At 33.5% G+C, this 24,613-nt stretch overlaps 1 protein-coding gene and 1 pseudogene across 1 annotated transcript; both read right to left on the bottom strand.

The window, feature by feature from the left end:
* Positions 1-9,834: 9,834 nt before the first annotated feature.
* On the bottom strand, positions 9,835-11,808 carry LOC108452257 (senescence-specific cysteine protease SAG39-like; annotated as a pseudogene).
* A 122-nt stretch (positions 11,809-11,930) lies between these two features.
* LOC108453759 (V-type proton ATPase subunit D) lies at positions 11,931-14,536 on the bottom strand. Its single transcript, XM_017752048.2, has 2 exons — positions 14,332-14,536; positions 11,931-12,999 (listed from the first exon to the last, which is right to left on the bottom strand). The coding sequence occupies exon 2, from the start codon at positions 12,986-12,988 to the stop codon at positions 12,203-12,205; it is 786 nt and encodes a 261-aa protein (XP_017607537.1). The 5' UTR covers positions 12,989-12,999; positions 14,332-14,536; the 3' UTR covers positions 11,931-12,202.
* Positions 14,537-24,613: the final 10,077 nt, after the last annotated feature.

Here is a 24,613-nt window from a genome sequence, read left to right as displayed (position 1 = left end):
TTACGTGGAAACCCTTTCGGGAAAAAACCATGGGTAGAGGAGAAGAAAATTCACTATGTCGAATTCGAATTCTTACAAAAGGAATAGACTATGTCTATTTATAGGCTTGTAAAGCCATATTCTAGTAAGACTGAAACACCTTATTCTAATCAATATCAAATTGATAGAATTTAATAAGGTTTAAAAAACCTTATTCTAAAATAAAATAAAAGAAGTGTAATTCTATATGGATTCTTCTTTTATTTTATTTTACCACTGTATTTTATTTAAATAAGGATTCGGGTCACTTAATTCTAACAATCTCCACCTTGACACGAATTCTCAATGAACAAGTTTTTCATCGCGAACTCTCAACGAACAAGTTCTCCACCTCTTCCATAAAACCCCTTAAAGGTTTAACTTCAACAATGAACACCAACCAAGTCTAAGCAATGTTGAAACTTGGTTATAGGAAGTGACTTAGTCATCATATCTATAGGATTTTCATGAGTACTAATTTTGCTCACAACAATATCACTATGAGCAATAATATCACGAACAACATGATACTGAACATCAATGTGTTTCATTCTCTCATGAAACATTTGATCTTTTGTAAGAAATATGGCACTCTGATTGTCACAAAATACTGTGCTGATTTGAAGGTCTTCATTGAGTTCACTAAAGAGCCCCTTCAACCAAATAGCTTCTTTACAAGCCTCAGTAATCGCCATGTACTCAACTTCAGTGGTAGACAAAGCGACTGTAGTTTGCAAAGTGGCTTTCCAACTGATTGCACAACCTTCGGTTGTAAAGACATAACCAGTGAGAGATCTTCTTCTATCAAGGTCTTTAGCAAAATCAGCATCAACATACCCAATGACTCCATCTCTAGTTCTTCCAAACTGTAAGCCAACATTAGTAGTACCTCGTAAGTATCTTAAAATCCACTGAATTGCTTTCTAATGTTCTCTATCGGGATTCACCATATATCTGCTAACGACACTAACTGCATATGATAAATCTGGACGTGAACAAACTATAGCATACATGAGAGATCCCACTGCACTAGAGTGTGGAACATGTCACATGTACTCAATCTCATCATCTGATTGTGGAGACAAAGCTGATGAAAGTCTAAAATGGGCTGCTAAAGGAGTACTAACAGGCTTAGCACTCTGCATATTGAACCTGCAAAGAAATTTCTCAATGTACCCCTTCTGACTTAGGTACAATTTACTTGTTTTTCTATCTCTGAGAATCTACATACCAAGTATCTTCTTTGCTGGTTCCAAATATTTCATCTCAAATTCTTCACTTAGTTGGGCTTTAACCTTTCTTATCTCTCCTTTATCTTTTGTTGCTATCAACATGTCATCAATATAAAGAAGTAGATACACAAAAGAACCATCACTGTTTTTCTTAAAGTAAACACAACTGTCAAAACTACTTCTTTTGAAATCATAAGAAGTCATAAAGGAATCAAACCTTTTGTACCACTGCCTTGGTGACTATTTCAAACCGTAAAAGGGACCTTTTCAGCAAGAAAACATAGTCCTCTTTTTCTAAGACTATAAAACCCTCTAGTTGTTGCATGTAAATATCCTCCTCAAGTTCTCCACTCAAAAATACAGTTTTTACATCTAACTGCTCAAGCTCCAAATCATGCATGGCCACAATACCAAGCAAAGCTCGAATTGAACTATGCTTAACAACTGGGGAGAACACATCTATGAAGCCCACTCCTGGAATTTGACTGTAACCCTTTGCAACAAGCCTTATTTTATATCTGGGTTCTTCAACTCCTAAAGTCCCTTCTTTCTTTTTAAACACTCATTTACAACGAACAACCTTTTTACCTTTAGGAAGTTTCACAAGATCCCATGTTCTATTTTTCTGGAGTGATTGCATCTCCTCTTGCATAGCAAACATCCATTTTTCTGAGTCTTCACAGCTAACCGCCTCAGAATAATTAGATGGCTCTTGATTCGCATCTATATCTTCAACCACATTCAAAGCATAAGCAACTAGATCAGCCTCAGCATACTTCTTTGGAGGTTTAATTTCTCTTCTAGTTCTGTTTTTGGCGATAGAGTATTGCGGTGAAGAAGCAACTCTATTCTCAATTTTTGTACTAGCTTGAAGAGTCGACTCTATATTAATCTGATACTCCACCTGCTTTTGATTTTCTTTATTGGAAGAGTCTTTAAGAGATAAGTTAGGTAGCATAGCAGTTTCATCAAAAACAACATCTCTACTAATACAATTTTTCTATTTTCAGGACACCATAACTTATACCCTTTTACACCAACTTTATAACCAAGAAAAACACATTTAATGGATCTCGGTTCCAATTTTCCATTATCAACATGAGCATACGCAGGACACCCAAAGATCTTTAAATCAGAATAATTAGCAAGATTGCCAGACCATACCTCTTGTGGAGTCTTTTTCTCAATGGCAACGGATGGAGATCGGTTGATCAAAAAACATGCAGTAGAGGCTGCTTCTGCCCAAAACAACTTTGGTAAGTTTGCATTTGATAACATACATCGAACCTTCTCCATGATCGTTCTGTTCATTCGTTCTGCAATGCCATTTTGCTGTGGAGTATGGCAAACTGTCAAGTGTCTCACGATCCCTTCTAACTTGCACAATCTATTAAACTCATCAGAACAGAACTCTAAGCCATTGTCTGTACAGAGGTATTTTATTTTTTTTCCAGCCTATTTTTTAATCATAATTTTCCAAGACTTAAATACGAAAAACACATCACTTTTCTGCTTCAAGAAGAATGCCCAAACTTTTCTGGAAAAATCATCAATAAAGGTTAGCATATAATTAGCTCCACCTCTCGAAGACACCCTGAATGGCCCCCACAGATCAGCATGAATATACTCTAACATTCCCTTTGTGTTATGGATTCCTCTAGTGAATCAAACTCTCTTTTGCTTCTCAAAAACACAGTGCTCACAGAAATTTAGTTTGCAAATTCCTTGCCCGTCAAGAAGTCCTCTTTTGCTCAATTCTATCATGCCATTCTCACTCATATGCCCTAGGCGCATATGCCAAATTTTAGTAATATCATCATCTGACAAGGAAGAGGAAGCGACAGCTGCATCACCAAGAATGATAGAACCTCAGAAACATATAACTTGGCGCCTTTCTTTGCCCTTTCATCACAACAAGGGAACCTTTGGAAATCTTTAAAACCCCACTTTCAGCTGTGTATCTGTACCCTTTTGAATCAAGAGTACTCAGTGAAATTAAATTTCTCTTCAATTCTAGAGCATGTCGCACGTCAATAAGTGTTCTGACAACTCCATCAAACATCTTAACTTTAATTGTTCCAACACCTGCGATTTTACACGAGGCATTATTTCTCATCAAAACAACACCTTCAGACACTATTTTGTAAGTTGTAAACCAATCACGATTAGGACTCATGTGGAAGGTGCAACCTGAATCAAGTATCCACTCCTCACTTACTTTAGAATCATTGACAGAAACGACTAGAAGTTCACCATCACTGTAGTCTTCTACAACATCAGCTTCACCGGAATTTTCTGGTTGTTTTCCCTTTTAATTCGCAGCCTCCCTTTTAATCTTATTCTGTAGCTTATAGCACTCAGATTTAATATGCCCTTTCTTCTTACAGAAGTTACAAGTTTTACCTCTGTTTGAAGACTTCGATCTACCCTTAGATTTACCACGAGGATTTTGTTCCTGTGTCCTACCACGATCATCATCAGCATTCCTATCTTGTCTCTCACGAATAATGAGACCCTCTCCCTGAGAGTCGAGTTTAACCACAAGATGCTTCATCTTATCATACGAGGTTAAAGAATCATAAACCTCATCAACTGTGAGAGACTTGCTGTAATAGCCCAAAATTGGGTCTAGTTGGAAAAGAGGTTTCAGGACCACAAAATCTGAGATATAAATAATTATTTTATGATTATTTTGAGGTCTATGATATGATTTCATGATTTCATGAAAATTTCGTGATGAAATTCTATGCATTTCGCGCTTAAGTTGAGAATAGGGACTAAATCGAATAAATTGTAATTTTTCCAAAGTTTGAGTTAAGGACTGTTTTGAATATTACATTAATTAAATAAGTAAAATATGATGTTTTAGATCCCGAAAAATGAGATTTGAACCTAGAATGAGAGAAAAATCGAAAATTGGAAAAGTTGGTAAAATGGTCGTTTTAATATCAAGGTAAGTTCATATGTATAATAAGCATTAATTTATGCATGTTTCAATGTAAAATTGATATATTTACTATGATCTCCGAGGTGTTGAAAGTATGTAAGTTGGTATGATAATAATACAACAATAATGCTGTAATTTATATTTGAAAGTTAAATTTAGTGAATTAATTGAATTATGTTAAATTAAATGATTATGGTGCCAAGTTTATGAATTGATTTAAAAATATGTCTATGGTACATGAAGTGCATTGAATTATCATACATAAATGTGATTTCTATGATTATGGATATTATGGGAAATTGTAAGTTCATATGATTTTTAATAAGACAATGTGTAATTTAATGTTATTGCATTGATATTAAATAAGTAATAGCCCAAAATTGGGTCTAGTTGGAACAGAGGTTTCAGGACCACAAAATCTGAAATATAAATAATTATTTTATGATTATTTTGAGGTCTATGATATGATTTCATGATTTCATGAAAATTTCGTGATGAAATTCTGTGCATTTCGCGCTTAAGTTGAGAATAGGGACTAAATCGAATAAATTGTAAAACTCGTGTTTTAGAAGTTTTTAGTATGAAATTGCCTTGGGATATTAATTAGGAGGTCTTAAATAGAAATTTGACCCATTCTTAAGTTATGGACAAAAGTTGGACATGGAGGGAATTTTTTTGAAAGTTTAGTAGTAAGGGCATTTTGGTCATTTGTATATTAAATGAAATACAATGGGAAAAATAACACAAAATTGGTTATCATCTTCATTAGTTGCTGCTGAAAATTGCTCTCCTCCATAGCTAGGGTTTCTTCAACTTTCAAGCTTCATAGTAAGTGAATTCAAGCCCCGTTTTTAATGTTCTTCACATTTTTGAAATCCTCGTAGCTTTCGGTTTACTTATTTCTACCAAGAGTTCAATTAGGGTTTATGTTTAAAATTTACCCATGAATGATAGGCATGCATTTTGTTGTTTGATGGTAGAATATGAATGTTTGAAGTTAGGGAACGATCTTTTCTAAGCGATTTTTAACAAAAACGAGCAAAAGCAAGATAATTGATAAAAATACCTATTGTTCATAACTATGTGTTAGAGTGAGAATTTGATGTTGCCATAGAAGAGAAAAATGATCAGTAGGTCATTAAACATAAGAATAAGGGCTGAAATTAAATTTTCGAGCCTTTGGGCAAAATCGTAATTTTGTAAAAGTCAGGGGGAAAAAATGTAATTTTTGTATAATGTGATTTTTGGATTAAAATAAATAGTTTGAGTGTTAAATGAGCTAAATATGTTGTTATAGATCAAGAAAGGCGTGGAATCGACCTCGAACGGGGAAAGGAGAAAGTTTTGGACTAAATTGCAAAATTCCCATATTTTGCACCGAGGTAAGTTTGTATGTAAATAATACATTAATTTAATTTACATTTTTATATTTCAGCCTATTATATATATATATATATATATATATATATATATATATATATTAGCTGATGTTGAAGTATAAATCAACTATTGAAAGAATGGAAATAAATAATAGAGAGAGAGATCCCGGTTGAACATTCGGAAAAATCGAATAAAATAGAGGGAGCGTAGCTAGGTCACATGTATGGTGCCGAGTGCACATCATGTGTACAAGAAGGCTACGAGATACCATATAGTAGCTAGGTCACATGTGTGATACGGGATGTATCCCATGTAGACAAGAGAGCTACGTGAGAGATAAATGTAGCTAGGTCGCATGAGTGATTCCAAGTGAAGGACACCATGTAGACAAGAGAGCTACGAGATAAATCGGCTAGGTCGCATGAGTGGTACTAAGTGTTCACCATGTGTACAAGAGAGCCAAATTAAATGAGATATGATGGTGGGGCTGTGTGCTGAAACCATCAAGTATTGAGGATTATTCTGAATTGTTCAATGGGATGGTTTTGTGGTGACATTGTAGTCATGGACCTACACTTGTGATGTATGAAATGTGATGAAAATGATTTGTGGTATATATATATATATATGTAAGTTAAAATGAGGTTAGTATAAAGAATGTGTGAAAGACTGAAATTAGCATTAAAACTGTTTTGGACAGTAGCAGTGACGTGATTTTGAAAATTCACCAAAAATAGAAGGAATTTAATTAGAGGTTTAATGAGATGTGAAATTAAAGCTTAATGAGTCTATTTTCATATAAAAGAAACAGAACAAGCAAAGAAATTCTATATTTTGAGATATTTACAATTGTGTGAGACTTGCTCAGAATGACTGTGTAATCCCCTGTTTCAACTTTGAAAAATCATTAGAAATTTTACAAAACAAATTAAGAAATATAGTTTATATGCCTAAATTCAATGAAACATGTTTCATGGTTATTTGAATTGTGTACTGAGAGAAATTAAATTTGTAATGAATAGAGGTCGATCGGTTGAGTCAGTAACAGGGAAATTTTAACTAATAAAATATACTAATTGGTGAACCAAAATTATAGAAAAAATTAGTAAGAAGTTTTATGAGTCTAGATTCAGGAAATTTTACGTATTTGAATTTCTAGTTTCAGAACTCGAGTTATGATTTATTTAGTGATCATGACACGGGAGGGACAGCTTGATCAAATTGGAGTAAACAATAAAATTAAAAATATGATATAATTGAGTTATGTTGTAAACATATTAGATTTCTTATTTGTTATTTATATACTTACTTACTAAGCTATAAGCTTACTTTCTTTCTCTTCTTTGTCTTATAGTGTCGCTCACCTAGCACGAGTCGAGATCGTAGAAGATCCGCCGCACTATCATTACTCTTGGTATCTGAACTCAACATTTTGAAATATGGCATGTATAGCAGACTTAGTTATTTTGTTACGTATCATAATTGTCTAGGTTCAAATTACTACTTATAGTATCAAATTAATCATTTTGTAGAAGCCTTTGAAGTTGGTTTGTATTGTTAATGGCATATGTTATAATGATCAAATTGCACGCCATATTTTTGTTGGGTTTTGTTTAATAGTATATACTATAATTTGTTAATACCTCGTACCCTGTTCCGGCAACGGATACGGGTAAGGGGTGTTACACTTGCGGCTATATAAAATTGTGTCTCTAAAGGTTGAATAAGATGGGGGCAACGAACAAAGTAGAATCAACCCTAGATCTTCCTTATCATACTGAACCTCCATGGCCTCCAAGTTTGAGAGAATTTCTTTAAACACTGTTAAGTGTTCGTGTACAGACGCACCTTCCTCCAAACGATGAGCATAAAGACGCTGCTTCATATGTAACTTGCTTGTTAGAGTTTTTGACATACATATTTGTTCTAGCCTCTTCCATAATGCAGCGGGAGTCTTCTCTTTCATCACATCCTGCAGAATTTCATTGGACAAATGCAGATGTAATTGTGTTAACGCCTTTCGATCCTTACGCTTTTTCTCTTCATCTGTTAATATCGAAGGCATCTTATTTATCCCTAGCAGGGCATCCTCCAGATCCATCTGCGCAAGAACTGCTTGCATCTTAATCTGCCACAACGCAAATCTGGTGTTGCGATCCAACAGCGAAATTTCATACTTCAAAGACGTCATTACCATGATCGAGATGAATAACCCGGAAGCTCGGATACCAATTTGTGAAAAAAATAAAAATAAAATAAAAAACACACAGATTTTTACGTGGAAACCCTTTCGGGAAAAAACCACGGGCAAAGGAGAAGAAAATTCACTATGTTGAATTCGAATTCTTACAAGAGGAATAGACTATGTCTATTTATAGGCTTATAAAGCCATATTCTAGTAAAACTGAAACACCTTATTCTAATCAATATCAAATAGATAGAATTTAATAAGGTTTAAAAAACCTTATTCTAAAATAAAATAAAAGAAGTGTAATTCTATATGGATTCTTCTTTTATTTTATTTTACCACTGTATTTTTTTTAAATAAGGATTCGGGTCACTTAATTCTAAAAAGGCAGAAAATTAACTCATGTCAGTAGTAATAATTAACTTCAGAACTCAGGTTTTAATGAATTAATTAATAACTAACCAGTGCCTTTAACTAATTAATTAATCATGAAAACAACTTACATCTTGACATCGCCGTTTAAACCAGGTTAAATTACAAAGTGCTCGGTAAACTATTCTCTTAACCTCATTTACCTAGATTACTTCCTAGGGTTGTCAATTCTAGGTTTTAGCATACATAATTTAATCTGCATACATAATTTAATCTAACTAATTCTAAGGCAAATCCTAATTCTTCAATTAACTAATCCCACCTTTGATCTTTAATCTCCCTAAGGAGTTTAAGTACTCATGAATCTAGATGCAAAATTTCCTAACTTCAATTTAAACATGCAAAGCAAGATTAAACTAAATAAAAGGGAATAAACAAATTGATTTGTTTCGGTATTTGAATGCACTCCAGAGCCGAAATCCCTTTAACAATTATCGAGATAACGTTGATTGCAATTGAAAACAAAAAAGAAACTATGAATTACTGAAAGAATAAATGCTTGGGAAAAAAATCAAATCCAAGTCTAGACAATAAAGAAAGTTTTGTTTTAGAAAATAAGACTAAATTGAAATAAACTCAAAGCTGAAATAAAATCCTAAAATCTACTCTAAAATAGCTCTCCAAAAAGAAAACTCTTTTAACCTAGGAATTACATATATAGATCATGGTTTCTACCCTAATTAGGTCAAATACAAGTCATTAAGTTGAATAAGATGTGTTGTGCAAATGAAAACACCCTTAGCCTTAATTTGTTTTCTATGACGTCAGTGTCATGACACTAAACTTCGCAAGGAACTTCTTTAGCTTCATAATGCGATGTTGCAATTTGTTATTATGCCTATTTAAAATAATCACCTACATTTAATTACTGTCATCAATTTTGTTGTGAAAAAAAATATTTGTTGCTAGTGTTGTCAATTACATCGTTAGTTGCAACTCACTTTGCAACTAGATATAGTGCCATTAATCTATTTTGTTGGCATATTTTGACTCGATTATCTTAATTATCTTCATGTATCTTTCTAAAGATATTAAGCATAATTTTTTGAGATTATGATTGACGAAGAGAATTGGTAACGTCAAGTTATTTCGAAGGAGTCTTAATATAATCTATTTACCTTTTTTCAAAGAAATACCACATCGAAGAAATTAAAGGGAATAAGATATCTTTTAATTTATTTCATGCCGGAAGTCCAATTGGGGTGCAATTTCAATGTTTTAAGGCAATCATACTAACTCAATTATAAAAGTCTAATAATGTATCTATTTTTTATAAATTTTTTATAATTTATCTATTTTTTAAATGTATAAATTTCAAATTTTTAAAATTTTATATAATTTGTTTCTAGAATTTCAATATTTTTATAACTTTTTATCATTTTATATCTTAAATTTTTAAAATATTTTTTAGAATTTTATATATTTTAACATTTTTATATTTTATAAAATTTAAATAAAACTAGGGTCAAATTGTAAGAAAGTATAAATGTTAAGGACAAAAATTATCAAGTGTCATTATTAGCCACTTAAGTGTGAACTAAAATTAAACAAACTCAAAAACATTTGTGAAACAATTGAAACAATTGAGACGTGACACGTAATAATTAGAACACTTGGGGTCCCTTAAATATAGAATATTTGATTTTGCAATATAACTAAGTCACCCCTTAAAATTATAAAATATTAAAAATAGACATTGGGGTTCTCCTAAATACGTATGTGCCTTGTTTACATCGTTCATATGGAGTAGCATGTATATATGTAGACATTGGGGTATGCCACTCAAACTGTCTGTTTACATTGTTCATACTACATTCACGTAGAGTAGCATGTATAAAATTCATATATAATATGAGAATTTATAGAAAAGGCAACTATGGTTTAAGTTATATTTATGCAGTAGGGTAGGATGGTTGCATTGCAATGCCACAAAGGCCTTCCTTTGCATCCACATCTCTCTGCCCCAAGAGTTCTTCACCAACCAATACTTAGTCCCACCATCCTCTCCATATTCAACAGCCGTCACTCCGTGGTCCAGATCGGTGCCACAACTTCCCGTAAACACACCACCCGAGTAGAACTGGAAGTCGAACCCCCCGGCATCGATGGCAACAGAAACGGGTTGGTTGGCAACAGACTTCTGCAATGCATCTTCACTATTGGCAGGCACATCTTCAAACCCATTTATCTTAGCCGCATGGTTGGCTTCTTCGTTGGTATTGCATGTGCCATCAACTCCCTTGTAGGGGTAAATGGACTCGGTTGTTAGGCCTTTGTTCTTTTCGATGAATTGGAATGCATCATCCATTAAACCACCTTCGCAGCCTTGATCCTCACCCTTGGTGTCACAGTCCACCAGTTCCTGCTCGGACAAGGAAATTAACTTTCCTGTTGTCAGCTTAGTAACCCCTTCCATGGCTGCCACGGCCGAGAACGCCCAACAGCATCCTATACAACACAGACAAAGAACAAAGCATAGTAATATTTTAGTAATGTTTCTGAGAACAAGAAATTAGGGCAGACCGCATTGGCCTTGGTCCTTGATAGGTGTAACAGCTCCTTTCTTTCTCCAATCCACGGTAGAAGGCAATGCGGTGGCGTTCTCGTATTTGAAAGTGGTAGTCGTGTTGGAACACATATGGCCCTTGAACCCATTTCGAGAAGCAGTGAACTCTTGGTTGGTTAGATCTGCAAATAGGTTCACACCGAGCTTGTACGGCTTGTTGTTGGCAGCATTGAAAGAGTCAATGCGTGCCACATTTTGTTTGAAAATCTGGAAACGCTTTTGCCTCTCGTTGGTGTCCTTGTAAACTCGTCCGAATTGGACCATCCATTGTTGACGCCGCTCGTACATGGATGCATCTTCAAGAGCAGCGCGGGCTGTGGCTTCACATACACCCAATATTGACAGTAAGGCCAAATAAAGGAATCGATGATGAAGCTGGTTTTTGGAAGCCATGGTGGAAGAAGAGTTTGCGATGAAATAGAAAAATGAAGAGGCACACCAAATGTGATGAATTCCTAGACTTATATATAGTCCAATTCTTTCCCCATCTTGGCTTTCTGCTGCGTGCCCTGCAAAGTCTTGTTGATGATAATTGTTTTGATAAATAATTAGAAAAATGATCAGGCACACCGACTGTGATGTATTCTTAATTTGGAAACTATATAGTCCAAAGTCCAAATTGTTGCGATGCATATATGAGGTGTTTTCAGGACACATATCTTGTTTATATGCTTGCCCTTCAAAATCCTATGATAAAGACCCATTGTCAGCATTGTTTGATAAATCGTATTAATGCAATTCGGAAGTCGGAGGAGTCTGATTTTGTATTCAAAATTGCTATCAAAAAATATCAATGTTATCAAAAGCAAACCAGACCAGACCGACGGTTGAATTGAAAACTCAATAGTTGGACATTGAGTATTTCTGGATTGGGTTGTATTATTTTTAGATTATTGGGTTTGAGTTTGGATATTGGATTGGCATAGATCCATTTAAGTTTATTTGTTACCAAAAAACTAATTGATTTATTCAATAATATGACACATGAATTCTTAAGGGGAGAGATAATAGTGTTAGAAAGAACACCCATGTACCCTGAACATGTTCCGTAAAACCAACATGGAGTATAAGTCCTGGTGAGGTAGAATGTATTGACTGAAACTAATGAACACTAAATACACGCAGCTGGAGTCGCTTAAGCAAAATTGTATGGGTACCAATAAACTGTTTTCATACAACCAAGAGAGCAATGATATCATATATGCAAGCTCTAGGAGCTCATACAAAACATAGAAGATCATTCAAGCAACATACTTGAGAGCTTTGAAATGTTTCACGTCTATCGTCATAAATATCAGCTCATTAATAATAATACACAATAAATCATGACATACCATTTATTCAAAACAACACTAAATAATTAAAGGAATCTCCCACCATCAAATAGGCACCAGATAGAAACCCAGAACTCCTAGGAAAGAACATAACTAACCTCTTCATTAGAAAATAATATCTTCATCCTTCTCCCTGGCTGCGGATAGCATATTGTGAGCTGAATTTATAGAGACCCCTTTTCTCAAGGAAACCTTCTCAGCAACCTGTTCCTCAGCAAACAGCTTGGCCTCTGCAAGCTGTCTCTCTATCTCCCTCTTCTTATAACCTTGTATCTTCTTTAACCTGAAGAAATCCTCCCTTTCAAGCTCATCCAACTCTCCCTTGATGTAACTTATGGTATTCTCCAACCTTGGCTTCACAACATTCTCCAAAGCATTAACCCTGCGATTTGTAGTCTTGATTGCCTCGTCAAGTGTCAAGAATGATGTCTGAAGAGAAGCAAGCTCAACTAGAACCTCAATTGCTTTCACATAAGCAGCACGACACTGTTGGACCTGTTGCCCACCTCTGGCCAAACCAGTCAGATCATTCTTGGTCTCACCTTCAGTGAAATACTCAAACTTGGGAAGTTTCACTCCAGCAACATTCTCTTGTCGGGACCGAACTTTAAGAGAAGCATTTTGAACATTCTCAAGGACAACATGCTTGATGTTCTCACCAGCAACATACTTGGCCTCAGTTAGGGAAAATGAAGAGGTTTTCATAATCTCTCCCATTGATTCTTTTGTAGATACTATCTTCTTAAGGATCTGACGAAATTGTACAGTAAGGGCATCACTCTTTTTCTTGAGAAGTGCATGACCTCTTGTAGCACCCACAAGCCGAGCTTTCATGATTCCAAGCATTGTAACAGTTGGAACCACATTCAAGCGCTGGGATTGACCGGACATCTTTCAGATATCTGAATTAAGAGAAAATAGAGGTAGGATTAATTAATATATACAAGAAACAGAAAGAAATATTGATTAGCCTACCTCCAAACAGAAGGAAATAAGTTTTCAATTTTAAAGGCATATCCTCAACTTTAGCTTAATTCATCAAGCCTTTAACTTTAGTTAACAGTTTAATCAGAGCAATTAAAATTGCAGAAGCAATAAGATCCAAGGACAGCAGAGAACCGTGGAGCACAAAATAATAATTCAGATTCTATGAATTAGTTGTCTAATGCATGAATCTTGTCAGCAAGAATAGCAATTTTTTTTTCCATGAAAATAAACATGAGATGGCAAGTTCACACTGTAATAAGATCAAACAAGTTTGCCCATTAGACAAAAATTTTAGGGAATCCTATGTAAAAAGGAGCCAAAAAGGCACATTTAGAACAACATTCATATCCAGGATAGTTAATTTATCCTTATGTTATTGCAGTATTTTCTTATATAGCAGTAAACAGTTCACCAACAATAGCTAATTTAGCTGGAAAATAACCCTTTCACATTTCGGTCACATACTGTCTGTTCTTTTTCTGTTTATTTTCCTAAATTTAAAGTATTTAAATGTCATTTTATATTTTTATTTCCAATACATACATGATAGTTTGGGTAAGTAATTAAAAGATATATGTCTGTCTATATGATAACCCGCTCAGCCAAAATTCCATTGACAACTCAACATCGCATTGAAAATCATAAGCAAATCAGGAGAAGAAAGGAAACGAGGCTAATCCAAATGGTAAGCACAACCAGAAAGCCAAGTGATTCATGATCCAAACTCTGACTCAAAAGTATTTAAGATTCATGATCAGACAGTAGCACCCAAAGGATCCCAAATCTCAAAGAAGTAAACTAAAAGATAGAATCATTTGCCCTATAATGTTTCTTTTGGGTTATGCCCGTACAATGAGATTTATGCTTGGCGCAATGGCGACTGGAAGCGTACAGACAGAGAAAGCTCTCAAGTGAGGACTTGAACTGATGAAATTCAGTTCCGATCAGGCTTCAATTAAGCTAATTCTTTCAAAATTACATTTTTTTTTAACTTGAATGATCAAATCTTCTTGCTTTAAATATGCTTTGAATTTAATTTGATTACGAAAACGCGAGCCTTGGTAATGAAACTGCAACAAGATTCGAGAATTTTCTAAACCCAAAACGAAATGATCCACTTAATTTCCTAATCAAACACTTAAATAACAACCCAATCAAATCATCAATTACGTAAAAACGACATAGAGATCCAAAGAGGGATCGAATGAAATTAAAGGAGAAATTAGAAATCGAAGGAGAAAGAGAACCTGAAGAAAACGACGTCACCGGTAAACAGAGCGGTGTTTCGCCGCCGGCGTTCAAAGATCGAAGAATGAATTTCGCTGTGCGTATCTCGACTTTTATTGTAATTTTGATTTTGATATCTCTGTTAAAAGGAGAAAGAGGAAAACGGGATTGGGAATAAATAGTTAGGCCTTTTGTCCGAAAACCACTGATTAAAAAGTATGCTTTATTATGATTACATCCTTAATTATATATAAATATATATTTTTTTATTTTAGTATCTAATTTCTTTTGCTTTATTTTGTTATTTTATTTTATTTTTCTTCAAAATTATCGATATTTAATAAATATAATCACCTTGTCGCTAAAATATTTTTAAAGTATGAAAAAATTTAGTACCAAAATAAATATATATATAATTTAAAGGCTAAATTATGAATTACGCCAAAAAGTGTAAAATAATTGATAAATTTTATTTAAGTTAATATAATATTTGATATCTAAACTTTATATTTTTTTAATTTAATTTTTTGTTTTAATATGATGCCCGAACATGACATATGATACACATATCACCCTAAAATACTAAAGTTCTTAATTTACAATAAATGAAATTTCAACAACGAAAGAAATTGTGACACATGGCATAAAAACCATGCAAACATTTGATTAATCAATGTCACATTAGCAAATCATATATATACACTATAACAATATAAGGTTATAAAAAAATTAGTCATGTTCATATTGGAGTCTTTCCTTTTAATGTTTTTTAAGTTATTCCATGCTTTTTGTTTAAAAATTTTCTTTATATTTTTGTGTTTGTTAAATATAAAGTTGACTTTAAATAAATTATCTTTTTGTTTTAAGATTTTACTTAATTAAATTAACTTTTAATGTTATAATATTAAAATTAATGAATATTAAATTGTTAAGTTTAAAATATAGTTTTAAAAACACATTAATAATTTATATGTTTCAAATATAATTAGAGTTAATTACATTCGTTGATTAAAATAGAGTAAAGATAAATATAAAATTATAAAAATTAAATTTTAACAATTTTAACATTAAAACAAATTAATTGAATAAAATAAATAATTTATATGTTTCAAATATAACCCTAGCAAGTCAAGGTTTGCCGCACTGGCATAAGTATTTAGGTCTTTTTATTTTCTTGTCTTTTGTTCTCTTACTTTTTCTTTTTTTTTTTTTTTTGCAACTTGTGTTCTGAAAATTAGCCTTTATTTTACCCTTGAAAGAAGGATTCCCAAGTTTCATGGTTGGTACTTGCATCAATGGAAAACGAATTAGCAGATCTGACACTCAATGAAAAAGAGGATGAAATTTTGCAAATTCAAATAGATTCAGTCTTAGGAAAAGAAAGCGGTGAGTTCCAACTAATAGGTTGTTTCCTAACGGCAAGTATAATCCACTTCCCAGCTATGAAAAGCATGATGGCGAATCTGTGGCATCCGGTCCGTGGAGTTTAGATCCGAGATTTGGGAGAAAAAAGGTATTTATTTCAATTTTTTCATGTCATAGACATAGAACTGGTTCTTAAGGGATTACCATGGACTTTCAACAATCACTTGTTGGATCTTTATAGATTACAATGGGGGAGGATCCGTTAAAAGTGTCATTAATCTTTACCCCTTTTTGGGTACAAATTCATGATGTCCCTGTTGGTTTATTTTCTGAAAAATTAGCAGTACAATTGAGTAATTTTTTGGGAAAATTTTTCAAATACAATGGCGTAAATCTAGGGAAGGAAAATCGTAATTACATGCGTATAATGGCTCAAATTGACATTAGACGACCATTGAAAAGGAAAAAATAGGTTATGTTTAATGGAAGATGTTCACATGTTAGATTTAAGTATGAATGAATATCTCTGTTCTGTTTCTATTGTGGTCGTTTGGGACATAATGATTCGTTTTGTGAAGCTAAGATGTTGCTTAGGGTGGAAATTGCTGAATTAGGTTGAGATCTATCTTTGTGCGCTCAATTACGCAGAGTCTTATCAATGAACAGTATCTGGCTTAGGGAGGAAGATGATGGAAAATGTGAAGGGGATAGGAGGAACAATCGGGTTTCAAGGAACAGAATATTGGATGAAGTCAATAATGGAAAAAGTGGAAAGGCTATCGATCCATTATTGGGTTTTAATCTAAAAGGGTGATCATCATCTCTTGATCGACAAAAGGAAAATATACTGTCTGATTTGACGCAAACAACTATAGAGCGTGACCTGGAGGATGGTGTCCTAATTGGAAAAGAAGGGAAGAAGAGAGATAGAGGAGCGATGAAAAATTTATCGGCGAGAGAAGAAACTGATAGCTCAATAGCAAGAAATAGAAGATTGGTAGGATTTAATCATTTATCATCGACGGCTGCCAAGAGGCAAGCCAGCTGGTCACAATGAAAATTTTGAGCTGGAATGTCCATGGTTTGGGGAGGCTATGGACGATTCGATGACTTCGACATCTGCTGAAAACGTATAATCTCCATATCATCTTCTTTATGGAGACAAAGCCTGGTAATAGACAGATGGAATGGGTGCGCCAAAAATGTGGTTTTGTGCATAGTGTTGAGGTTGATTCAGAAGGTAGTAGAGGTGGCTTATGTTTGGCATGGAGATTGGATGTTTCGGTCATACTTCGATCTTTTTTAAAAAGGCTTATTGATGTGGAAATTGAGGATAACGAAACAAGAGTAAAATGAGATTTACAATTTTCTATGGGTCCCCTTATACACAAGATAGGAATGAATCATGAGATGTTTTGAAAAGTCTAAGTATTGCTGACGACATCTCTTGGTTTGTTTGTGGGGACTTTAATGAAATAATGTATGGGTCTGAAAAGAAAGGAAGGCTACCTAAGGATGAAAGAAGAATGGATCTATTTCGAAGAACTTTGGAGGAATGTCAACTGATTGATATAGGATATTCTGGCAGATGGTTCACATGGGAAAGAGGTAATCTTCCAAAGACGAATATACGTGAAAGGCTAGATAGAGGAGTGGCTAATGCTAGATGGGTATCCATGTTTCCAGAGATGAAAGTGCAATATTTAATGCATTCTTTTTCAGACCATTATCCTCTCTTAATTAATACAAGTATCGAAGGGGGACGCTTGAAGAACAGAACTTTCAAATTTGAAGCCTAGTGGTCATTGGGGGAATCTTTCCTTAATGAAGTTAATAGAATTTGGGAGATGTCTTCAGGGAACTTGATGCAAAAGTTAGAAAACTTGAAGAAGAGTTTGAACAAATAGGTTTGACAGATCCAAATGAATCGAAAGAAGAGGAAGCAGGCTCTTACGGCTAAGTTATTAGAATTATATAAAGCCAATAAAGATGATAATAATTTGGCTGAGTTGATCAACACAAAAATACATTTAAACTTCGAGATTGAAAAAGATGAATGCTACTAGGAACAGAGGGCTCGACTGAACTGGCTGAAAATTAGAGATAAAAATACATCTTTTTTTCATAGTCAAGCAACACAACATAAGAAGAAAAATCTCATTCGTAAGTTGCTAAATGAAGATGGCAGGGAAACAAATGCCTTACAGGAAATGGAGGGAGTCGCTTGTTTATATTTCCAGAAGTTATTTTCGACAGGACAAAAGGGGTCCTTGTGAACATTTGTTATCAGGCATTGGTCGGTGTATACATGATGAGATAATAAACAACTAACTGCGAAATATACGAAAGAAGAAATTCAAGTAGTGGTGTTCGAGATGGGATGTACGAAGGCTCCAAAAAAAGATGGACTTCTAGGATTATTTTATTAGAAATGCTGGTACATTATTTGAGATAAAGTCACCGATTTCTATTTACAACTTTTAAATGGTAGTATGGAGGTTAGTTCAATTAATTCTGTAAATATTGTGTTCATCTCAAAGAATTCTAGCCTTCTAATATGACGTATTTTCGTCCAATTAGTCTTTCTAATGTTCTGTATAAAATCTTAGCAAAGGCTATTGCGAATCATTTTTGTAAAGTGATTGGAAAATGTATTGATGCTGCACAAAGTGCTTTTGTGCCAAGAAGATTAATATCTGAAAACGTGCTGTTAGCTTATGAAATTCTGAATACGTTGAAGCAGAAGAAGATGGGGAAGAAAAGGTTCATAGCAGTGAAACTCGATATGAGTAAAGCTTATGATAAGGTAGAATGGGACTTTATAAAGTAGATAATGATATGAATGGGTTTTACAACTAGAAGGATAGAGGCTATTATGCAATGTGTTACCACTGATTCTTATTTAGTAGTCATGAATGGACATCTAGGAGAGAAATTCAACCGACTAGAGGACTTCGTCAAGGTAACCCATTAAGTCCATTTTTATTTCTTTTATATGGTGAGGACTTATCGAGTCTAATGTGACTAGTAGTAAGGGAAAGGCTTTTGAAAGGAGTGAAAGTTAGTAGGAATGGTCTGCCGATTTCACACTTATTATTTGCAAATAACTGTATCCTATTTTGGGAAGCAATAAGAAGGGGGCATGTTTATTCAAAAATATCTTACAAGATTATAGACTTTGCTCTTGTCAGTGTGTGAACTTCGATAAATCAACGGGATTTTTCAATAAAAACACATTAGAGGAAGATAAGCAAATGGTAGTCAATTTATTGGGAGTTCGTAGTTCAAGCGAGCCAGAGCGCTATCTAGGTCTAACGAATATGGTGGGAAGGAGAAAAAAGAAAGTTTTTCAGAATTTGAAAGATCGCCTTAAAAAACGTATCGATAACTAGAGTATCAGGTTTCTATCGCAAGGTGGGAAAGAAATCTTTATTAAAGTAATTCTTCAAGCTACTCCAACTTATACGATGGTCTATTTTTTATTACTAATTCTTTATGTGATAATCTCGAAAATATTATATCGAAATATTGGTGGCAGAAGGGACATGGGAAAAGGGGAATTCATTGGTGCACTTGGAAGAATTTTTATTTTTTAAAAGAAAATAGTGGCTTAGGTTTTCGAAATTTAAGCTAATTTAATATTGCGTTGCTTGCTAAGCAAGGATAGCGTCTGATTAATTATCCTAATTCATTACTAGTCAAGGTTTTAAAAGCAAAATACTATCCAAAATTTAATTTCTTAGAGGCTCAGTTAGGAACTTTACCTTCACTTACCTGGAAGAGCATTTGGGCAGCTAAGGGTCTCCTTCAAAAAAGTTTGTGCTGGCGAATTAGAAGAAGAAATAAAGACTCCATTTGGAATGATTGCTGGATTCAGGGGATTGAATTATTGGAAAGGCATAATAGTTCAAACAATATGCAGTTAGAGTTAGTATCGGATCTTATTGATTATACAAATAGGACATAGAGGGCAGAGCTGATTAGCAATACCTTTCACTTGGATGTTGCTCGCACAATTTTACAGATCCCATTATCGGAATAAGATCACGAGGACTTTCAAGTCTGGAGGGGCGAACCAACTGGTGAATACTCAACTCGTAATGCCTATAAGCTATTACAAAATGCTAATCTGAATCCTAGTAATTATTTATTACAGACTGAAATTAAGGAATTTTTTGGAAAATTAAGGAATTTTTTGGAAAGCTAAGGAACCTACAGCTACCATCTAATATTATAATCATAATCTGGCGCATCTCCTAGAATTACATTCTTACTTTGGGCAATCTCAAATATAGAAGAATAGTGACAAATGCCAGTTGCCCTCGTTGTGGTTACGGAGAAGAAGATTGCTATCACATCTTCAGGCAATGTCCTATAAGCACCGAAGTTTAGCAGTTATTAAATCTATCTTGGATCACAAATATCATGCATCAAAATTTTTGGGAGTGACTTGCCGCGATTTTCAAACAAGGAACAAACGAACAATGCAGATATTTTTGTTATGCCTTATGTTTATTTTGGTATTCAAGGAATCAACTTTTGCATGAAATGGTACATTCAACAGGCAAAGACCTCACTCAAAAAGTCCAGAACCACATGGCAGAATACGAAAGGATTAGAGCAAAGAAGATTTTATCAAACATTATGCATAATTAAAAAACTGTGGAGGACTTACCAATTATGAAGATCCAGTTTGATGTTGCGTTCGATAACAAAGTTTTTAGATCAGCGTCAGGACTGGTGGTCTAGGGTACGATGAATGAGTATTTGGCCTCGAAATCGATTCTTCATAACAATATTGCATCTCCGTTCGCAGCAGAAGCATATGCAGGGTTAGAAGTAGTTAAGTTAGGAATTGAAATGGGTTTTTAGGAAATACAAATATTGGGTGATTCATTAACAGTAATCAAGAAATGTTAGTCAACAGCAACTGATTATTCAGTTATTGGAGCGATTATTAGAGATATCCAGAGTAAGAAATCATGTTTCCAAAAGATCGAGTTCAAGCATATCTAGAAAATAAAGAATACGAGAGCCCATAATATCGTGAAGGAGGCATTGAAGAGAAGCAAGAGGGTATACTTGGAGAATGAAGAGACGATTCGTCATAATGTTGATGCAACAGAGCAATGGGCAAGGAATCTGGACTAAGAAGACAGGGAGAGGATTTGGTTTTAAAGCAGACAGCAAAGAAATATATTCTTGGGCAGTGCTATCGTCAAACGAATAGAACAAATGGGATAGATGAAATGAAACAACGAGAAGGATTAATGGTTTCCAGCCATTGGAAGATTGACTAAGGGTAGATTAGGTTTCATTTTTTCAATGCGTATTAATTCTCTGATGATCCATTATTTTATTTCCGTTTCTTTTATTATTTCTTTATGTTTTGATGGTCTCCACTTCAGACTGTGAAAGCCCGGTTTGATATTTTGGGCTTGTCTTAGCAGGCCTGAAACCTTTGTTTTTTCTTTAGTTTATTTCAATAAATACCCAGTCAATCCTTGATCAAAAAAATATATAATAAGAGTTAATTACATTCATTGACTAAAGTAAAGTAAAAATATTATTAACAATATATATAAAATATAATAAGAGTTAATTATATTCATTGATATTTTTTTTTTATACAAGGCTCAACAGGGGAAGAGATAAAGTGAAGTAAGTAGTGATTCTATGGAAGTCAATTCACTTAAAGAGGCAGAGAGCCAAAAGGGAATATGATGACAAGCTAATTGTTGAGAGATAGAAAAAGTATTTGGGCAAAGTAACTTTAGGGTTGAAAAACCAATCCTTTCTCCATCACTAGAAGGGCTTTTATAAGAGAGGCCTTCTTGTCCACTACCATGACATGGTAGGATAAATACTTTGTCTCGCCAAACTCGTAGAGGATATTCATGGTGGGCCCTATTTTTTTATTCATTCGATCAGTACAAGTTTATTGATACATACACAGATGTTGTGAAATTTATTAAATTCCATTCACCGAATTTGTCAATTATTAAGTTTAGAAATTAGTCAACTTACAACAATTTTTTGGATGGGATCTAAAAATTTCTGGGTTGAGATGCCTTCATAGTGCCCGAAGATCTATCTCTTTGCTTCTAAATGCACTTTGAATCACTCAATTTCAAGTTCAGGAGATCAAGTTATAACTGTTTTAGTGAAGACTAGGCGAGTAGAATTTCTGGATTGATTTATTATGGAAATTACGAGTTTCATGCTTTTAATTCGAGTTTAAATCATATTGGATTTGATTTTTAGGCTTAATTTTATTATATGAGCCTAATATTGTATTTATTAGGTATTATTATTTTATTATATATTTATTCCAAATTTTGGATATATTTTTAAATATTTTAAGTTATTTAGGAGTTTTATGTTTCTTAGTCAACAAAAAATTTTAATTTAAAACCACTCTTATTTAGATTAATTAGATTTTCAGTACAAGGAATGTTGTGATTAAACGCATAGTTGCCTTACTGTACAAGGTAGTATCGTTCATTCCTTTTGATTTTGGTCAATTGGTTTTTAACGAAATAGTCAAGTATGCATAGACTAAGAACACAATGCTTGCTTTGCCTTTTACATCCTTCATTTTCTAAATTCTCTTGAAGTAAAAGCTAGACATAGTGGAGAAGGATGAAGTTCATGAAGTTGAGTAGAAGGAGTTGAAAGTTCCTCAAAACGAAAAAAAGGGAAAGCATGCTACAAATGGCACTAAAGTGGATGCTTCGATACTAATAAAGATGATGAGCTACACTAGTTTTTCCTCTAGTTGAAACTAGTTCAACATTTTCTAGAGTTCTATGTGTTGCATAGGTTAGATTTATAGAGCATTTGGATGAAGAAGTTATATGTCTTGAAAAGAATATCTAGTATCATGAGCAACAATTAAAGCTTCTCCAATGTATATGACACGTAAGGCTGAAGTTAGAAAATTTTTTTAGAGGGGAAATTTAATTGTAACTTTTACAGTAGTAAAAATATAATTTCACTATTTTAATAGCCTCTATATTTATAATTTTTAAAATATTATTTTTTTAATTTTTAGGTGGGCCAAAGTGCAATTTGATTTTTACTAATTTAAAATTTTAAAAATTTCAAAGGGTTTAAATAGACTAAGAACACAATGCTTGCTTTGCCTTTTACATCCTTCATTTTCTAAATTCTCTTGAAGTAAAAGCTAGACATAGTGGAGAAGGATGAAGTTCATGAAGTTGAGTAGAAGGAGTTGAAAGTTCCTCAAAACGAAAAAAAGGGAAAGCATGCTACAAATGGCACTAAAGTGGATGCTTCGATACTAATAAAGATGATGAGCTACACTAGTTTTTCCTCTAGTTGAAACTAGTTCAACATTTTCTAGAGTTCTATGTGTTGCATAGGTTAGATTTATAGAGCATTTGGATGAAGAAGTTATATGTCTTGAAAAGAATATCTAGTATCATGAGCAACAATTAAAGCTTCTCCAATGTATATGACACGTAAGGCTGAAGTTAGAAAATTTTTTAGAGGGAAATTTAATTGTAACTTTTACAGAGTAAAATATAATTTCACTATTTTAATAGCCTCTATATTTATAATTTTAAAATATTATTTTTTAATTTTTAGGTGGGCCAAAGTGCAATTTGATTTTTACTAATTTAAAATTTTAAAAATTTCAAAGGGTTTAAATAGACTAAGAACACAATGCTTGCTTTGCCTTTTACATCCTTCATTTTCTAAATTCTCTTGAAGTAAAAGCTAGACATAGTGGAGAAGGATGAAGTTCATGAAGTTGAGTAGAAGGAGTTGAAAGTTCCTCAAAACGAAAAAAAGGAAAGCATGCTACAAATGGCACTAAAGTGGATGCTTGATACTAATAAAGATGATGAGCTACACTAGTTTTTCCTCTAGTTGAAACTAGTTCAACATTTTCTAGAGTTCTATGTGTTGCATAGGTTAGATTTATAGAGCATTTGGATGAAGAAGTTATATGTCTTGAAAAGAATATCTAGTATCATGAGCAACAATTAAAGCTTCTCCAATGTATATGACACGTAAGGCTGAAGTTAGAAAATTTTTTTAGAGGGGAAATTTAATTGTAACTTTTACAGTAGTAAAAATATAATTTCACTATTTTAATAGTCTCTATATTTATAATTTTTAAAATATTATTTTTTTTAATTTTTAGGTGGGCCAAAGTGTAATTTGATTTTTACTAATTTAAAATTTTAAAAATTTCAAAGGGTTTAAATAGAAATTTTTTATTTTAGGAAGGGCGGTCCCCTGCCAACCTCCCTTGATTTCACCCCTGATGACACAGAATCTCCGTTACAAGATGGATTTACTTGTTTATGGCACCTAAACCTTTGTATTTGTGAACAAAAGGGGGGGGGGGAAGTGAGTTTTGTTGGATAGTCATTGTTGTTTATGTTCTATTGAATTTTTTTTTTTGGATGATGATACTTTAAATCTTATTACTTTTTCTATTCTGGGACATTTACTTGATGAATTGTGCTTGTTGTATATCTGCTATGGTATTAGATTACTATGCATATTGATTGTTTATGTTTTTGTTATTTTGCACTAATAGTTAATTAATTTCATTATTTTAAATCATAGTTGATTGGATGGATTAACGGGGAGGGGGAGTATTGACATGATATGGGTTGAATTACCTTGTTTGATGTATTGATATGTTTTTTATTCAAAATTTCAAATTGGAGATTGTTATTGTTAGTTACAAGGGTTAAATGTCAAGTTAGTTACAATTTAAGGAACATCTAGCAGGCTATAGTAACTTGTATTATTTGGTTGACATATTTTGAGCAAAATTAGTAGCCAACGAAAGATTACATCAAGACTTTCAATGTAATCAAAGTTCTCATAAATAATAGATCTGATCTTTAAAGAGTTTGATGTCGAAAAGATCTCTTTCAATATACTCTTTATTGA

This window comes from Gossypium arboreum, chromosome 4 (assembly GCF_025698485.1).
Source record: "Gossypium arboreum isolate Shixiya-1 chromosome 4, ASM2569848v2, whole genome shotgun sequence".
NCBI classification, from domain to species: Eukaryota; Viridiplantae; Streptophyta; class Magnoliopsida; order Malvales; family Malvaceae; genus Gossypium; species Gossypium arboreum.
The sequence above is the reverse complement of the archived record's forward strand: the minus strand, read 5'-3'. Positions and strand labels throughout refer to the sequence as shown.